At 42.7% G+C, this 20,092-nt stretch overlaps 1 protein-coding gene across 4 annotated transcripts in view; it reads left to right on the top strand.

The window, feature by feature from the left end:
- atp7b (ATPase copper transporting beta) overlaps positions 1–20,092 on the top strand; it is a 111,610-nt gene that overhangs the window by 35,560 nt on the left and 55,958 nt on the right. For all 4 annotated transcript variants that reach the window (XM_072577121.1, XM_072577122.1, XM_072577120.1 and 1 more), the window contains 5 exons: positions 265–426; positions 5,895–5,971; positions 6,060–6,234; positions 11,631–11,864; positions 12,637–12,728. In XM_072577121.1, the coding sequence (XP_072433222.1) occupies positions 265–426; positions 5,895–5,971; positions 6,060–6,234; positions 11,631–11,864; positions 12,637–12,728 (740 nt within the window). The remainder of the gene's footprint in view (positions 1–264; positions 427–5,894; positions 5,972–6,059; positions 6,235–11,630; positions 11,865–12,636; positions 12,729–20,092) is intronic.

The raw sequence follows: 20,092 nt of genomic DNA, 5'->3' as shown, positions 1-20,092 counted from the left end.
CATCTGAAGTGACTTATTGTCTGCTTCAGCAGACCTCTTGAGTGAGATGCAAGAGAGCTCAAACTCTGTACAGGAGTAAAATTTCGTCTGTAAATAGTAATATAAATGACATTTGTTGATCTATATTAACTCTAAATAATGAAAATAAGTAATGCATATGCTGTCTGTCTTAATGAGGCCACAATAGTTTTTTTTAGTTAGAGTTAGTATTGTCTTTCTCATACGAAGATGTTTCTTTTTTGCAACATAATTCAATTTTTTTAGATTACAGGAATGACTTGTGCCTCATGCGTTCACAATATTGAATCAAAATTAATGAGAATTAATGGCATTTTGTACGTGTCAGTGGCCCTTGCTACCAGCAAAGCCCACATTAAATTGGATCCCGATTTACTGGGCCCACGTGATGTCATCAGAATGATTGAGGTATGTTAAAAAACTAAACTCAGATACTGGAAATCTGAAATAAAAATGGAAAATTCTGAAAATATTCCATAATTCAGGCAGCATCTAGTTTTAAAACTGAATAAAGTCATAAAATGGCATTTAAAAAGTGTAGTTGCAGGGGAGGTGAGGAGGGTAGAATGAACTAGATGTGAGATAGGACAGATTAAATGACAGAAGGATGGTGCACAATACATTTATTCTTGGATGACTGAAAGTAATCGTGATTACCCTTATTAATGTTTGTTGTTTGCTTTTCTGAATCTATAAGGTTCATTATTTTTGTTTGTAAAGTATAAAGTAAAAAAATTCTTGGGAATGCATGGAGCTGCAAATAATCAATCATTGTGACAATCATTATCTGTTCTCATTCCCTCCTTTATTTTCACAGTAATAACAAAGTCCCACTTAGCATTACTTTACTTTCCCCCCAGCTTAATTTTGGCATTTAGGGTACACGCTTTCACTTTCCACAATGTACACAGGGTGAAACTGGGCTGAAACTACAGAGGAAAACTGTAAAAGATACCATGTTCAGAATTCAATCTTAGACAGGTTCCTTGTCTGCTATAACAATTGCATGTAAAAGATCCTGAGGTACAATAGAATTCTTCTTGCTCACCTGACTGATATTTATCCTTGAGCCAGCATCACTAAACCAGAAGCTACTATCTAGCCACTATTCCATAGCTATTTATGCATGCTCTCTGTGCAAATTGACTGTTCCATAAATTGACTGTTCCATTTCCTACAATAGTGACTACACTTCAGAAGTACAGCATTTGCTGTAAAGGGTAGGTGTCCTGAGTTAGTGAAGGGCAGTGTATAAACACAAGTCTGTGGACCCTTTTGTGGTGCAGTGATACTGTCCCTACCTCTGGAACAAGAGAATTGGTTTCAAGTCCCTCTTGCTTCAGAGGTGTATAATAACATCTCTGAATGGATTGATTTTAAAAAACAGGTTCAGTGTAATATTTTATAAATACAGGTCTTTTCACTAACTGCAGAATATGCAACTTTTCCCACACAATTATCCATGTGCAAACTTTTTTTTTACCATTTGAAATGGCAATTTAGTACCTTGCATTCATTACTTGTACTCTTTTGTTTATCATTTGTACAAATGATTTGGATGAGAATATAGAAGGGATGGTTTCTAAGTTTGTGGATAACACTAAAATTTATGGCATAGCAGATAGGGAAGAAGGTTTTCTAAGATTACAAAGGGATCTTGATCAAATGGGTCAATGGGCAGATAAATTGCAGATTGAGTTCAATCTAGATAAATGCGAGATAGTCCATTTTGGTACAACAAATGTGGCAGGATTTATACAATTAATGGTAGGGCCTTGGGTAATGTTGTAGAACAGAGGGACCTTGGGGTTCAGATACATGATTCTTTGAAGTTTGTGTCACATGTAGACAGGTTGTTTAAAAAGGCGTTTAGCATGCTTGACTTCATTGTTCAGTCCTTTTGAGTTTACGAGTTGGGAAGTCATGTTGAGGTTGTATAGGATATTGTTGAGGTGTTGTCTGGAGTCCAGTTTTGGTTGCCCAGTTATAGAAAGGATATTATTAAGCTGGAGTGTGTTCAGAACAGATTTACCAAGATGTTGTCAGTATAGAAGGTTTGCATTATAAAGAAAGGCTAAATAGGCTGGGACTTTGTTCACTATAGTGTTGGAGGTTGAGAAGTGACCTTTGTAGAGGTTTATAAAATCATGAAGGATATAGATAAGGTTAATGGTAGGTGTCTTATCCCAAGGATGAAGGATTTCAAGACAAGGGGGCATATTTTTAAGGTGAGAGGAGAAAGACTTAAAAAAGACATAATGTCCAAATTTTTTTACTCATGTTTTGCGTGTGGAATGAACTTCCTGAGGAAGTGATGGCTGTGTACACAATTCTAGCATTTATAAGTCATTTCGATAAGTACATGAATAGGAAAGGTTTGGAGCGATATGGGCCAGGAGCAGGCAATGGGAGTAGTTTAGTTTGGGATTATGTCCATCATGGACTGATTAGACTGAACGGTGTGTTTCCATGCTGCCTGTCTTTATGACTCTGTCTCTAGCCTGGGATGAACAAAGACATATTAACATTAATGATTACTCAGCCAGATATCACAAGATCTCCCTGTATTTTAGTTTTTAACTTGTCCTCCCATTCTTGCACCTCATATCTTTATTTTGTAAGAGAATCAAGGTTATGAGGAAAAGGTGGGAAAGTGACTTATAGCCATAAAGACATAGAGATGTACAGCACGGAAACAGACCCTTCGGTCCAACTTGTCCATGCCAACCAGATATCCTAACCTAATAAAGTCACATTTGCCAGCACTTGGCCCGTATTCCTCTAAACCCTTCCTATTCATATACCCATCCAGATGCCTTTTAAATCCTGTAATTGTACCAGCCTCCCCCACACCCTCTGGCAGCTCATTCCATACAAGCACCACCCTCTGTACGAAAAAGTTGCCCCTTAGGTCTCTTTGATATTTCTCTCCCCCCACCCTAAACCTATGCCCTCTCGTTCTAGACTCCCCCACCCCAGGGAACAAAACTTTGTCTATTTATCCTATCCATGCCCCTCATGAATTTATAAATCTCTATAAGGTCACTTCTCAACCTCTGACACTACAGGGAAAATAGCCCAAGCCTATTCAGCCTCTCCTATAGCTCAAATCCTCCAACCCTGGCAACATCCTTGTAAATCTTTTCTGAATCCTTTCAAGTTTCACAGCATCCTTCCAATAGGAAAGAGATCAGAATTGCATGCAATATTCCAAAAGTTGCCTAATCAAGTGTCCTGTACAGCCCATCATGACCTTCCAACACCTGTACTTAATGCTCTGACCAATAAAGGAAAGCATATCAAACTCCTTCTTCACTATCCTATCTACCTGCGACTCAACTTTCAAGGAACTATGAACCTGCACTCCGAGGTATCTTTGTTCAGCAACACTCCCTAGGACCTTACCATTAAGTGTATAAGTCCAGCTCTTTGCTTTTCCAAAATGCAGCACCTCGCGTTTATCTAGATTAAACTCCATTTGTCATTCCTGAGCCCGTTGGCCCATCTGATTAAGATCCCATGTAGAACAAAAAAATTTACAGTGTAGTACAAGCCCTTTGGCCCTCAATGTTGTGCCGAGCTACAAAATTAATTTGATGCCCATCTAACCTATACCGTTCAATTATTATCCATTTGTATGTCCAATGTTAGTTTAAATGCCCTTAACATCGAGTCTACTGTTGTTGCAGGCAGGCTGTTTCACACCTCTACTTCTGTCTGATTAAAGCAACTACCCCTAATGTCTGTCCTAAATCTATATCACCCTTCAATTTAAAGCTTCGTCCCCTTGTGTCAGCCTTCACCATCTGAGGAAAAAGGCTCTCACTGTCCACCCTATCTAATCCTCTGATTATTTTATGTCTCAAGTCACCTCTCAACCTTCTCTCCAATGAAAACAGTCTCAGTTCCCTCATCCTTTCCTCGTAAGACCTGCCTTCCATACCAGGCAACATCCTAGTAAATCTCTTCTGAGCCCATTGCAAAGCTTCCACATCCTTCATATAATGTGGTGACCAGAACTGCACGCAATATTCCAGGTGTGGCCTTACCAGTGTCTTGTACAGCCGAAGCATGACCTTGTGACACTGAAACGCGATCCCCCTACCAATAATCGCCAACATACCATATGTCTTTTTAACAATGCTATCAACCTGGGTGGCAACTTTCAGGGATTTACATGTCTCTCTGTTCATCTACACTGCCAACAATCTTATCATTAGCACAGTGTTGTGTAATCCTATTACTTCTTCCAAAGTGAACTACCTCAAACTTTTCCGCATTAAACTCCATTCGCTACTTCTCAGCCCAGCTCTGCATCTTATCTATGACCCTCCATAACCCACAACATCCTTCAGCACTATCTACAACTGCCTACCTTTAGTGTCATCTGCGAATTTACTAACCCATCCTGCCATGCCCACCTCCATATTATTTGTAAAAATGACAAACAGAAGCGGCCCCAAAACAGATCCTTGCGGCACACCACTGGTACCTGAGCTCCAGGATGAACGTTTCCCATCAACGACCACTCTGTCTTCTTTCAGCTAGCCCATTTCTGATCCAAATCACTAAATCACTTTCAATCCTGAAACTCCTTATCTTGTGCAATAGCCTACTGTGTAGAACCTTATCAAACACCTTACTGAAATCCACATACACCACATCAACTGCTTTACCTTTATCTGTCTGTTTTGTCACCTTGTCAAAGAACTCAATAAGGTTAGTGAGGCATGACCTAACCTTCTCAAAACAGTGTTCACTATCCCTAATCAAATTATTCTTTTCCAAATGTTTATAAATCCTATCTCTTATAACCTTTTCCAGCACTTTACCCACAATTGAAATAAGGCTCACTGGCCTATAATTACCAGGGTTGCCCCGACTCCCCATCTTTAACAAGGGAGCAACATCTGCCATCCTCCAATCTTCTGACATTGTCAACATTGTAATGATGACATAAAGATCGAAGCCAAAGGTTTTTACAGTATCCTCCCTGGCTTCCCAAAGAATCCAAGGAAAAACTCGATCCGGCCCCATCTGGTCTTATTTATTTTTAGATCTTCCAAAATTGCTAAAACCTCCTCCTTTGTCAACCTCAATCTCATCTAATCTTGTAGCCTGTATCTCCATATTCTCACTAATATTGCCCTTTTCCAATGTGAATACTGACAAAAAGTATTCATTAAACGCTTCCCCTATGTCCTCAGATTCCACACACAACTTCCCACTACTATCTTTGGCCGTAATCTTATTCTAGTTGTTCTTTTATTCTTGATATACCTATAGAAGGCCTTAGGGTTTTCCTTGTTTCTATCTGCCAACAACTTCTCATGTCCCCTCATGGCTGTTCTTAGCCAGAAAAAATCAAAAGAGAGGGCTAACTTAAAACATAGAACATAGAAAAGTACAGCACAGAACAAATCCTTCGGCCCATGATGTTGTGCCAAGGATTATTCCTAATCTAAAATAACCTAACCTAACCTACGCACCCCTCAATTCACTGCTATCCATGTGCATGTCCAACAGTGGCTTAAATGTTCCTAATGTCTCTGCTTCAATCACCATCGCTGGCAATGCATTCCATGCGTTCGCAATTCTCTGCGTAAAGAACCTACCTCTGATGTCTCCTCTATACTGTCCTCCTAATATCTTAAAACTATGACCCCTCATGCTAGTAATCCTGCCCTGGGGAAATGTCTCTAGCTATTGACTCTATCCATGCCTCTCATTACCTTGTATACCTTGATCAGGTCACCTCTCTTCCTCTTCCTTCTCTCCAGAGAGAAACATCCGAGATGATGTGTGTTGATGGATAAACATTTTCCATTCAGATTGTCTGTCACATTTTCATTTGCTGAATTTTATTTCCTTGATAGGAACTTGGATTTGGTGCTTCTTTAGTCAAAAGAGATACAGCTATGCATAATCTGGATCATAAAGAGGAAATTAAACAGTAAGCCTCTCAGCAATTCTCTTAATAGAAATAGAAATGTTTGGTTTATTATGAAAAATAATTATTTTTCATTTTATATTTCTGTTAGGTGGAAGAGGTCCTTTTTGTTTAGCCTTCTTTTTGGCATCCCTGTCTTTGGACTAATGATATACATGATAGTGATGGATAACAAGCACAATGGCTCTATGCCCCCTGAACAAAACATTATACCAGGTTTATCAATTCTTAATCTGGCATTCTTTGTTTTGTGTACACCTGTTCAGGTGAGTGTACAACAAAAGCTTTATTTAAAATGCAAAAATAGTATCAATTAAATTTGCTGCAGCATTACCTGCAAAACTAATTTGTAATTTAGATTTTATTGTTTGTGTACTCAGTACAAAAGAACAGAAGTGCAGTGAAAAGTGTATAATGTTGCCAAACAATGTGCCATCTTACGCACAAGTGCCTAGATATTGAATCATAAGAATAAGGTAGACAGAAAGAACAAAGTTAAAAGTTAAATATTACAGTAATTCTTAGTATTAAGTAGAAAAATAAAGAAATAAAGCTAAAAGTCAAACATGACAGTCCTTGGAAAGTGCTTAGCCATGCTGGGACTGCACTTTCTACAGGTGCTTGATCTTCTCCTTTTTTCCATGCTTTCCCTGCACAATCCATTCCAGGAATTTCCGCACCAGGCATACCACACTGCTGCCGAAGCAACTACCGCTCCTGTTAAATCTACCAAAAGTATTGACTTGGGCCTACCACATTGCTGCAGCTGATCAATGCCAACTGCAGGTGCCACCTTCTCCGCCGACCATGGAGGCCATCCTGACATTGAAGGTCAATGCCACTGCCGCCACCTCAAATATTGTGCTGGGCACACCAACATCAAAGATGCCCCACTCTGGGGTGGCATCACTCACCGCTGAATCCTGAGCTCCCTAAAGGCTTGCTCTTCCCAAGGAGCCGACTTCTTCCACTGGTGAAACATGGTCAAAATGAATCCAAGTTAACATTATGTTTAGAATGTCAGTTTTGATTTGGTAGCACTCCCACTTCTGAGTCACAGGGGTCAAGTCCCACTTCAGGGCTTGAGCACAGAAATCAAAGCTGGCGCTTTGTACAGTACTGCGGGAGTACTTCCGTAAGAAGTCTAATTTTTCTGATGAAGTGTTAACCTGCCTGCTTGGATGAATGTAAAAGATCTCATTATACAGTTTTGAAGAGTAGAGGAATTATTCGTGGTGACTTTACAGTTATTTATCCCTTACTTAGATTACTTGATCATTATTATTTTCCTCATTCTGGGAGAGAGCTTTGCATGAATTGGCTGCTGTGTCTCCTACACTCCCACAGCAAATATACTACAAAAGGACTTGTTTGGCTATAAGAAGCTTTCAGATGTCTGGTGGTTGTAAAAAAAACAACGTGAATGCATTTGTTTTTTATTATTGCAAGGAGTAGGCTGGTGACCAATTGATAATTCAAAATAATCATAATTAGTTTGTCTGAGGAGAAAGTGAGGACTGCAGATGCTGGATGACTGTCTATTGAGGGCTCCTTTTGCCTGTTTCTCTCAGTGATGCTGACTCACTGTCATGGGGACCTTCTCTTGCTTGCTTCTGAGGCATAGAGTTCCAGAATTTCAAATCCGTTAAAAGAAAACATTTCTCCTCCTCTGTCTTAAAAAGGCATAATTTTAAAACAGTACCTCCCTAGTTCTGAGCTCAAATATGTGATGAAACATCCTTTCCATGTCTACTTTGTGAAGACCATTCAGGATCATATACATTGCAGTTGTCACCCCTCACACTTAGAACATCCTAAAGAAACAAGCTCAACTGGTCCATTCTATCCTCATAAGACAGTCCACTCAAGTATCAATGGAGTAAACCTTCTTTGAGCAGCCTTTTAGTGCATTTGCATCTTATCCTTTTATTTCAATTCATTCGTGGAGTATTGGCATTGATGTCTGGGCCAGCATTTATTGCCATTTCTAATCGTCCTTGAGAAGGAGGTAGTGAACAACCTTCTGAAATCGAAACATGTTATTCGATGTAGATGCACCCATAATGTTGTTTGGAAAATAATTCCAGGATTTTGTCTTGAGGCACTGAAGGAATGTCAATATATTTCCAAGTCAAAAGGGTGATTGACTTAGAGGAGAGCTTGCCAGTGTTGTTCCCTATTATTTGGTGCCCTTGTACTTTTAGATATGGTGGCCATGGGTTTAGAATGTGCTTTCTAAGGAACCTTAGTGCAATGTATGTTCTAGATTACCCATTGCTGCTACTGAGATTTGGTGGATAGACTGCATGTTTGTGGGTGTGGTGCCAATCAAATGGGCTGTTTTGTCCTGCATGGTTGCAATTGTCTTGAATGCTGTTGGAGTTGCACACATTCAAGCAAGTGGGAAATATTCATTCACAGTCCATACTTGTGCATTGTTGATGGATAGGCTTTGGGGAGTCAGGAGGTAAGTTACTCACTGTAGAATTCCTAGGCTCTGACTTTTTTTTGTGTATCTACTATACTCCTAGAATACAGGACAAAGGCTGAACGATTTTCTGCATGGTTGCATAAATGCCAGTGTTGTAGCTCTACTGGAACAGCTTGGCCAGGGGTGTGGTATGTTTTGGAACACCATTGCTGGAATGTTGTCAAGGCCCAAGGCCTTTGCAGCATGCACTACCTTCAACCTTTTGTTGATATGAAGGAATGAATTGAAATGACTGACATCTGTGATGCTGCAGACCTCTGACTAGTCCACTTCAGATTTTGGTAAATGGTAAGTTCTGGGATATTGCTAGCAATGATGATACCAGTAAGGTCAAATTACAATCTCAGGTTCTCTCTTGTTAAAAATGGTCATTGCCTGGCACTTGGATGTCATGAGTTTTACTTGACAGTTGTCAACCAAGACCTTCATATTGCCCAGGTCTTTGTGCATTTGGACATTGACAGCTTCAGTATCTGAGGAGTCACGAATGGTGCTGAACATTGGGCAGTTATGAGCAATGTCCCTTCTTTTGAACTTTATGATGGAAGAAAGGTCATTGATAAAGAAGCTGAAGAGATTGGGGTTAAGATGCTACCTTGAGGAACTCCTGTAGAGATATCCTGAAGCTGGGTTGACTGATCTCCAACTACCTTTTCTTTGTACTAGGTATGACTCCAACTAGTAGAAAGTCAACTCTTTCCCCCCCCAACAATTCCCATTAACTTTAGCTTCATTAAAGCTCCTTGATACCACACTCGATGATGTACTATCTTGACGTCACTCCAGTCACTCTCATCTTCTCTTCTCTCTGGAATTCAGCTCTTTTTTTTCCATGTTTGAACAGATATAAGGCCAGGAATTGTGTGGCCCTGGCGGAACCTGAACTAAATGTCATTGAGCAAGAGCTGCTTGGTAGCATTATTGATGACACCTTCCATCAGTTCATGGAATATTGAGAATAGACTGGAGCAGTAATTGGCTGAGTTTGTATTTCTGGTGTATGAGAAACCTGGGCAATTTTCCATTTGATTGTTTTAAGTGCAGGGTTGCTGCACTTAGCCAAAGTGTTCTAGTACAGCGACAAGTTCTGGAGCACATGACTTTGGTACAAATGACCTTTGCAGCATCCTGTGCCTCTGACTGACTGTTTCTTGATATCCCATGGAGTGAATCAAATTGGCTGAAGACTGCCATTCATGATGTTGTGGACCTCTAGAGGATTGAGATGGATCATCAGCTCAACACTTTTGGCAGAAGTTTGTTGTGAATGCTTAAGTCTTTTTTGTGTTGGTGTGTTCAATTTCCCCATTATTGCGGATAGTAGTAGTACATTTGTAGTGCTTCCAGCTCTACTGGGTTTTTTGATTGTCCATCTCCATTCATGACTGGATGTGGCAAGACCACAGAGCTTAGACCTAATCTGTTGGTTGTGGAAGTGATCTAACACTTGCTGCTTATGCTATTTGGTGTAGAAGTAATCCTATTTTGTAGCTTCACCAGCTTGAAGCATCACCTTTATGTATGCCTGGTGCTTTTCCTGGCATACCCTCCTGCATTTTTCATTGAACTAACATCCCATACTGAAGTTCCTTCACAACAGCTTGGAGACTGGGGAGAAACTACTTTCAAGGAGTTTGAACTGTCCATCAGCATCAGAAAGACCAAGGGGTAGAGAATCCACCCTCCATCAACATTGATAACATTCTGATGTGCATTGGTATCTTCACATACCTTGGATCTACAATTACCAGCAACCTTTGCTGAAATCAGAACCAAGACTGCCAAAATACGTTGTCTCAAAGTGGAGAAGTTAGTGAGGACCAACTGCAGAGTGACTAATAATACATTTGTATTAGGCTTGTGTTTACAGTACTATCTTACAGTAGCAAGGTGTGGACCACCTGTGCAAGCTAAGAAAGGTAGATAAGCAGGAGGCTAGAAGAACACAGCAAACCAAGCAGCGTCAGGAGATGGAGAAGTCAACATTTCACATGTAACCCTTTTTGTCTGAAGCTCCATTGCCTAAGAACAAAATTGGGCCTCTCTGGCAAGACAGACCCAAATATGGAGGTACATTAATGTGCAGTAATGCTTACTCTGTTTGCTCTCTTGGGTCAGTAATACCTCCTTGGTTGGGTCATGTGAACGATACGGGTTATGGCTGGTTCCTCAATGGTGTGCTTTGTGGTAAGTTTGCTATCAGCATGAGAACAATAGGTTACCCGTTTCTGCTGTCCATGAATGTTTGCTATCCAGACCCCAAGGTGACTGGGACCTGAGATAATACGTGAAAATGCCTTACTGCTGACTGGAATACCTGGAGTCAAGCAATCAGGAATAGTGTGAAAAAGGAGATGATAAGAGTGACCATACGGCAGGAAAGAAATCTCCTGCCCCCACCCCCAGGAAAGAAACATTATTTAAGCTTGGACCAACAGTATTCACCTGTGCCGGCTTCAGAAGAGACTGCCACTCATGAATTGGCCTCTACAGCCATAACACAATCCAGAATTGACACACTCCCTGGACAGAGATTATCTTCTCCTAAGAAGAACGAATGCCACCATCAACAATACATTACAATACAGATACGTAATATTTTCTGGACCAAAGAGCTTATTTTATTTAGTTTCTCTGAAGCACATCTGGCATTTTCTTCATAAAATCTACAGCAAAGTGGGCTTAAAAAATGTGCTAATTCCCAGTGGTTGAGAAATCCAAGTTTGTGAAGCATCATGGTTAGTATAGTATTTGATTGACGTAGTATTCGAACAATCAGTGTGAGACTGGACTTTGTTCAGTCACTAGTCAAGTGGTTGATTTACAATGTTTGCCATTTTCTTCTGACTAAAATAAATTGTATGAATATTGGACTCGCTTAGAATTTATTCAATTCCAAATTACATAGTGCTTTAAAAAAATCTAGAAAAGCAATCTTCCTGCTCAAAGAAATATCTGTCCTTGAGAGATTTTTTTTCATTCGAAAATGTAATTTTTGCAGCAGAAAATACTAATATATCAGTGAGAATTGAATGCCTGATAAGTGGTGAATGAGAATAAAATAGTGTATACAACTGATTACAGATATTTTCTATACTGTATTGCACATATTTAATTGAATGTTGCTTTGTTTAATTGACATAGAGTTGCTAATTAATGTGTATCTTTAAGTTTCTTGGAGGTTGGTACTTTTACGTTCAAGCCTACAAATCTCTTAAGCACAAAACCGCCAATATGGATGTACTCATCGTTCTGGCTACTACCATTGCTTACTTATATTCCTGTTTGATACTGATTGTGGCCATTGCTGAAAAGGCGGAACAAAGCCCAGTGACGTTTTTCGATACTCCACCAATGCTCTTTGTCTTCATTGCCTTGGGGAGATGGCTGGAACATGTAGCAAAGGTGATAATGTACACACACTGTTTTATCTAGTAAAGCTATTTTCTGATGGATTATCTTTTCACAATTTTTTATGAATATTTGTGGCAGATCCCCTCATTACCTGGACAGTTATAGTTCTTAATTGTGGTAAAAACAATGACTGCAGATGCTGGAAACCAGATTCTGGAATAGAGTGGTGCTGGAAAAGCACAGCAGATCAGGCAGCATCCGAGGAACAGGAAAATCGATGTTTCGGGCAAAAGCCCTTCATTAGGAATACAGGCAGAGTGCCTGGAGGGTGGAAAGATAAATGAGAGGAGGGTGGGGAGAAAGTAGCATAGAGTACAATAGGTGAGTGGGGCTGGGGATGAAGGTGATGGGTCAGGGAGGAGGGTGGGGGAGGGTAGCAAAGAGCACAGTGGGTGAATGGGGGTGGAATGAAGATGATAGGTCAGAGAGGAGGGTGGAGTGGATAGGTGGAAAGGAAGATAGGCAGGTAGGACAAGTCATGGGGACAGTGCTGAGCTGGAAGTTTGGAACTGGGGTGAGGTGGGGAAGGGGAAATGAGGAAACTGGTGAAGTCCACATTGATGCCCTGGGGTTGAAGTGTTCCAAGGCGGAAGATGAGGCGTTCTTCCTCCATGTGTCAGATGGTGAGGGAGCGGTGGTGAAGGAGGCCCAAGACCTCCATGTACTCGGCTGAGTGGGAGGGGGACTCCCACTAACAATAATTTGTTTTATTGATAACATATTGGAAAAAGTACAATTAGAAATTGCATTGTTTTTGTCGTAGAGCAAGACTTCTGAAGCACTGGCTAAACTGTTATCCCTCCAGGCTACAGAGGCTGTAGTAGTAACACTAGGACCACACAACACAATACTGAGGTAACTTTTCACATTGATTTTAAACATGAACTCCTGTAAACCTGTTGAATGAAATGTTAATTTAGATACCAATTTAGTACATTTGTATTCTTAGTTACGTTTTGTTCTGTTGATTTGACACATACCTTGTTTGAGAAATAAATTCTTTCTCATTTGTACAAAGTCACTCCGTACGTGGACTGAAGGAATAGCAGAAAAATAATGCAGGTTGACCTCTGCTGATATTATGTGAAGGTAATGTCTCTCCCCCAACATTTCCCCCCCCCCCCCCCCGCCCCATTCCCGTCCCCAACCAGCAGCAACCCACTGCCCATCTTTGAGCCCAATACAGAAGAGGATTGTCTTCTTTTCAAATGCCTTCTCAGTAATATACTTGGAGAACTACGAATTTCCAATGTCTCACCATACAGCACTATTGAATTCCTTTCTCAACTTATTTCAACATGAAATTTGGTTTTAATTGAAATGTTCCACAGTATAGGAATTTCAAACCATTAAATGTAAGTACTTTTTCTCTCCAAGCACTTATCCAACACCCTTTTGAAGGCCACAATTATATCTTACAGCACACCCTCAAAGTATTCCTAACCACAAATCGGCATAAGAAAGCTTCTCGAATAGTTTTTGGCTATTGCTAATTATCTTAAACTGGGTAAAAACAATGACTGCAGATGCTGGAAACCAGATTCTGGATTAGTGGTGCTGGAAGAGCACAGCAGTTCAGGCAGCATCCAAGTAGCTTTGAAATCGACGTTTCGGGCAAAAGCCCTTCATCAGGAATAAAGGCAGTGAGCCTGAAGCGTGGAGAGATAAACTAGAGGAGGGTGGGGGTGGGGAGAAAGTAGCATAGAGTACGATGGGTGAGTGGGGGAGGGGATGAAGGTGATAGGTCAGGGAGGAGAGGGTGGAGTGGATAGGTGGAAAAGGAGATAGGCAGGTAGGACAAGTCCAGACAAGTCATGGGGACAGTGCTGAGCTGGAAGTTTAGAACTAGGGTGAGGTGGAGGAAGGGGAAATGAGGAAACTGTTGAAGTCCACATTGATGCCCTGGGGTTGAAGTGTTCCGAGGTGGAAGATGAGGCGTTCTTCCTCCAGGCGTCTGGTGGTGAGGGAGCGGTGGTGAAGGAAGCCCAGGACCTCCATGTCCTCGGCAGAGTGGGAGGGGGAGTTGAAATGTTGGGCCACGAGGTGGTGTGGTTGATTGGTGCGGGTGTCGCGGAGGTGTTCCCTGAAAAGCTCTGTAGGAGGTGCTCAGTCTCCCCAGTGTAGAGGAGACCGCATCGGGAGCAACGGATACAATAAATGATATTAGTGGATGTGCAAGTAAAACTTTGGATGTGGAAGGCTCCTTTAGGGCCTTGGATAGAGGTGAGGGAGAAGGTGTGGGTGCAGGTTTTACAGTTCCTGCGGTGGCAGGGGAAAGTGCCAGGATTGGAGGGTGGGTTGTAGGGGGGCATGGACCTGACCAGGTAGTCACGGAGGGAACGGTCTTTGCAGAAGGCAGAAAGGGGTAGGGAGGGAAATATATCCCTGGTGGTGGGGTCTGTTTGGAGGTGGCGGAAATGTCGGCGGATGATTTGGTTTATGCGAAGGTTGGTAGGGTGGAAGGTGAGCACCAGCGGGGTTCTGTCCCTGTTACGGTTGGAGGGGTGGGGTCTGAGGGCGGAGGTGCGGGATGTAGACGAGATGCGTTGGAGGGCATCTTTAACCACATGGGAAGGGAAATTGCGGTCTCTAAAGAAGGAGGCCATCTGGTGTGTTCTGTGGTGGAACTGGTCCTCCTGGGAGCAGATCCGGCAGAGGCGGAGGAATTGGGAATATGGGATGGCATTTTTGCAAGAGGTAGGATGGGAAGAGGTGTAATCCAGGTAGCTGTGGGAGTCGGTGGGTTTGTAAAAAATGTCAGTGTCAAGTCGGTCGTCATTAATGGAGATGGAGAGGTCCAGGAAGGGGAGGGAGGTGTCAGAGATGGTCCAGGTAAATTTAAGGTCAGGATGGAATGTGTTGGTGAAGTTGATGAATTGCTCAACCTCCTCACGGGAGCACGAGGTGGCGCCAATGCAGTCATCAATGTAGCGGAGGAAGAAGTGGGGAGTGGTGCCGGTGTAATTACGGAAGATCAACTGCTCTACGTAGCCAACAAAGAGACAGGCATAGCTGGGGCCCATACGTGTGCCCATGGCTACCCCTTTGGTCTGGAGAAAGTGGGAGGATTCAAAGGAGAAATTGTTAAGGGTGAGGACCAGTTTGGCCAAACGAATGAGAGGGTCGGTGGAAGGGTACTGTTGGGGACGTCTGCAGAGGAAAAAACGGAGGGCTTGGAGGCCCTGGTCATGGCGGATGGAGGTGTAGAGGGATTGGATATCCACGGTGAAGATGAGGCGTTGGGGGCCAGGGAAACGGAAGTCTTGGAGGAGGTGGAGGGCGTGGGTGGTGTCTCGAACGTATGTGGGGAGTTCCTAGACTAGGGGGGAATAGGACAGTGTCGAGGTAGGTAGAGATGAGTTCAGTGGGGCAGGAGCATGCTGAGACAATGGATCGGCCAGGATGGTCAGGCTTGTGGATCTTGGGAAGGAGGTAGAACCGGGCAGTGCGGGGTTTCCGGACTGAGGTTGGAAGCTGTGGGTGGGAGATCTCCTGAGGTGATGAGGTTCTGTATGGTCTGGGAAATTATGGTTTGGTGATGGGGGGTTGGGGTCATGGTCGAGGGGGCAGTAGGAAGAGGTGTCCTTGAGTTGACATTTGGCTTCAGCGGTATAGAGGTCAGTGCGCCAGACTACCACTGCACCCCCTTTATCCGCCGGCTTGATGGTGAGGTTGGGATTGGAGCAGAGGGATGGAGGGCTGCACGTTGTGAGGGTGAGAGGTTGGAGTGGGGGAGGGAGGTAGACAGGTTGAGGCGGTTAATGTCCCGGCGGCAGTTGGAAATGAAGAGGTCGACGGCAGGTAATAGGCCAGCGCGGGGTGTCCAGGTGGATGCAGTGTGTTGGAGGTGGGCGAAGGGGTCCTTGGAAGGCGGGCGGGAGTCCTGATTGTGAAAGTAAGCTCGGAGGCGGAGGCGACGGAAGAATTGTTCGACGTCACGGCGTGTATTAAATTCATTGATGCGTGGACAGAGGGGGATGAAGGTGAGTCCTTTGCTGAGGACTGATCGTTCGTCCTCGGTGCGGGGGAGGTCTGGGGGGATGGTGAAAACTCGGCAGGGCTGGGAGCTGGGATCTGGTGTGGGTGTAGAGCTGGGAGTGGGGGCAGAACCTGTAACTGGAGTGGGTGTGATGGTGGGGGTAATGGGGGTGGAGTCATGAGCAGGGGTAGTGTTCCCTTTGGGGTTCTGGGGGGTGGGGATAGTGACAGTGGGGGCATGTCAGCAGAATGCAGGTGCGTGGCGCTGGTGGGGGCGGAAGTGGTGGTGACCACGGCAGTAGGGGTGGAGGAAGTCACTGAGCATGTGGCATCAGCGATGATGTGCAGGACAGAAGTGATGTCAGGTGTGATGCATGAGGAATTGTGAGGGGTGGAAGTGGTTGTGGGAGTGGCCATGATGGGGGCGGAAGTGACATCATCAATCAGTGTGGGGGTGGTAGCTGCATCAGCCGCATGGCTAATGGCGGAATAGGTTCCGAGGCCAAGGGAATCTTGTGGAATGTTTGAGGAGCGCTGGTTATGGAGGTGGGTGGATAAAAGTTTGTTGTACTTAGTTTTTGATGTTTGAGATGGAATTGAAATACTGTTTGTTGAGAGTATGAATTCTCCTGAGGATGTAGTACAGAGTGAGTCCTTTGCAATTCTGAGAGAGTGTGGCTCTCAGCTGAGGTAGGGCTGACTGTAGAGAGGTTAGATGCCGGCGCATTGCTGCAAGTGTGGAGTGGAGGATCTTGAAGGAGAACTGTTGCTGGTGTTTTTGAATCTAGTCTGTACTGTTTGTCCTGTTCGGGTCCGAACTCTACTGGTTTAAAGGTGGTCCGGAGTCCGTGTGGGATGAGTTGGTTACGGAGGCATGCACTGAGGAAGCAAATGTGGCTGTGGTAGCGAGTTTGTTTCACGACATGGTTGAAGAGTTTCAGGGCAGAGGAAATGACGTGGGAGTTGCAGTGGGAGAGGGACTCCCTGAGATTCTTGTATTATCTTAAACTGGTCCTCTGGTTCATTAAGCCAGTGGGGACAGTTGTTTTCTCTCCACTTTTGCTGGAACCTTCGTTATTTTGAATATCTCTTTCAAGTATCTAAATTACTCAATGTCTCTATTTATAAAGGGCAGGATCCTCTGCCTTTTTATCCACTTTTTAATCTACTGTGCCTTTAGAATTGCATCCTTTGTTCTATATAGCTTGTCACTTTTTATGAAACAGTATAATTTCACACTGTTCTATGCTAAAGTTTGGCTACCATGTGTCTTATCTATTCCATCAAATTGTCTATATCCACTTGAAGTTCACAAGACTTTTGAAATTTGTGTCACGTCAAATTTTGGTATTTTGCCCAGCTCATTAATATGTATCAAGAAAAACAGTGATCCTTACACATTTGCTGGATAATCCCACCTCATATCTTTGCCCATTCTGGAAAACAATCGTACATCCTCTCCTCTGTTTTCTGTCTCTCAGTCAACTTTATACCCAAGCTGCCAGTGTCAGTTTCATTCAGTGGGTTATAATTTTACTAACAAACTTCATGTGTGACATTTATCAAACAGTTTTTGGAAGTCAGTGTACACCACATCAACCATGTTTAATTTGATCATGATGTGGAGGTGCTGGTGTTGGTCTGAGGTGGACAAAGTTAAAAATCCCACAACAACAGGTGATAGTCCAACAAGTTTATTTGTAAGTACTAGCTTTTGGAGAGCTGCTCCTTCCAAATACACCTGTTGGACTATTACCTGGTGTTGAGAGATCTTTACTTGATCACGATAGCATTCTTAAGGGCCTTGAGTTTCTAGTTTAGCAGTAATGATTTGGATGTGTTCTAGTATCAGTGGTGGCTGTACATTTATGGAATACAATAATTTAGTTCAGTGTGTTTGCTCTGTTTAAAAACGTGACTGCTACAATTTTTAAAAGTCACATTACTCTCTTATTTGAAATAGCTGGATATCTGAAGCTGTTGCAGTTTCTAGTGTTGATTTTGAATGGCCTTTTGTGAAACATGAAATTGCTTTCATACTGGTCTCTCCAGCTGTTCTGCCACCTTGAATAATATGTGCACATGTACATAGGCCCTTTCCTGAATCTCTTTGGAGTTCTATCTCATATTTTATATTGTCTGTCCACGTTCTTCTAAGCAAATTACATGACTTCACACTTCTCTTCGTTGAACTTCATATGCTCACTGTTCAGCTGTTCCACCATATGTGGAGTGAGCTGAATTGGCTGAGGGCTAGCATTTGTGATGCTGGGACTTTAAGGAGAAGGCAGAGATTAATATCTGCTTGACATCTTTGGCTGAAGTTGATTACATGTTGAAAATCAGAATATGTTTGGAGTCTCTGCCTTCTATTAATTGTTTCAGTGCCCACCATCATTCATGACTGGACGTGATAGGATTGTAGACCTTAAATCTGATCCATTGATTGTAGGCTCGCTTAACTCTGCATTTTGCATGCTGCTTCTGCTATTTGACATAAGTGGCCTTGTGTTGTTACTTCACCAGAACAACACCTCAATTTTAGATAAGTATGGTGCATCTCTTGGCATATTCTCCTTCACTTTTCTTTAAATCAGTAAGAGGAAAACTAACAAACACCTTTCTATTAAAGATATATAGCATGTACCAATGTTCAAACTAAAGGAAAAAGACCATACCTGTCACCACTGTGACAAAGTAGCAGCAGTGAGTGCATCGTGTCGATGATACAGTAGATATTCATTAAAACTCCTTAGACTCAGAAAACCATTGTCATCTCAAAGGACAAGGGCATTTGATTTCAGGGAACAGATGTGTTGAGCCGAAGGGCCTTTCTCTGTCTGTAAGTCTGTATAACTGGAGTTATAAATAAAAGAATGCATTGATGAAGTATTGAAAGGGTGAAAAATTATTTTTTAAACTGCATTTAAGTAAATCAATTTTAAAATTGAACATTCAATTTTTATTCTCTCGTTAGTATTCTCCAGTTTTTTTCAAAATAAATTTTGTTTATTTTCCCACGGGATGTGGATGTCACTAAAAGGCCAGCTAATGTTGTCCATCCGTAAATGCTGTTGCTTGCTTACCCAGTTCAGACTCCACCATATTAGTGCAGATTTGGAGTGACATATTAGATTAAATTCCCTAGATTAGATTCCCTACAGTGTGGAAATAGGCCATTTGGACAACAAGTCCACACCGACCTGCTGAAGAGTAACCCACTCCCCTACATTTACCCCTGAATACTACCCCTAATGCTATGGGCAATTTAGCATGGACAATTCCCTTGACCTGCACAACTTTGTCTTGTGGGAGGAAACCAGAGCACCTGGAGGAAACCCACATAGACACAGGGAGAATGTGCAAACTCCACATAGTCACCCAAGGCTGGAATCGAACCTGAGTCCTTGGCACTGTGAGGCAGCAGTGCAAACCACTGAACCACTGCCGCCCCCATTCTGAATAGGCCACGACAAAAGATATCCTTCCCTAAAGGAAAGTAATGAACCATATTTTTTAAGATTGTTTCACATTCATCGTTGGAGCAGACACGCCATTCAGTTCTAGATTTTATTAATTTTTGATTGAATTATTTTAATTCCATCTATTGCATGTGGCAGGGTTTGAACCTGCAACCTCGAGGCATTGCACTAGTCCAGAGGCCAGTGCTAGTGACTTACTGTCATTGCATCATCTCCCTCTAATCCTTCCTGCCTTCCTTCCTTCCTTTTTTTTCCTTCCTGCCTACCTTTTTTCCTTCCTGCCTGCCTTTTTTCCTGCCTTTTTTCCTTCCTGCCTTTTTTCCTGCCTTTTTTCCTTCCTGCCATTTTTCCTTCCTTCCTTCCTGCCTGCCTTTTTTCCTTCCTGCCTGCCTTTTTTCCTTCCTTCCTGCCTGCCTTTTTTCCTTCCTTCCTGCCTGCCTTTTTTCCTTCCTTCCTGCCTTTTTTCCTTCCTTCCTTCCTTCCTGCCTTTTTTCCTTCCTGCCATTTTTCCTTCCTTCATGCCTTCCTTCCTGCCTTCCCTTTTTCCTTCCTGCCTTCCTTTTTTCCTTCCTGCCTTTTTTCCTTCCTGCCTTTTTTCCTTCCTTCCTTCATTTTTTCCTTCCTGCCTTCCTTTTTTCCTTCCTGCCTGCCTTTTTTCCTTCCTGCCTGCCTTTTTTCCTTCCTGCCTGCCTTTTTTCCTTCCTGCCATTTTTCCTTCCTGCCTTCCTTCCTGCCTTCCTTCCTTTCTGCCTTTTTTCC

This window comes from Chiloscyllium punctatum, chromosome 9 (assembly GCF_047496795.1).
Source record: "Chiloscyllium punctatum isolate Juve2018m chromosome 9, sChiPun1.3, whole genome shotgun sequence".
In the NCBI taxonomy this organism is placed as follows: domain Eukaryota; kingdom Metazoa; phylum Chordata; class Chondrichthyes; order Orectolobiformes; family Hemiscylliidae; genus Chiloscyllium; species Chiloscyllium punctatum.
The sequence above is the reverse complement of the archived record's forward strand: the minus strand, read 5'-3'. Positions and strand labels throughout refer to the sequence as shown.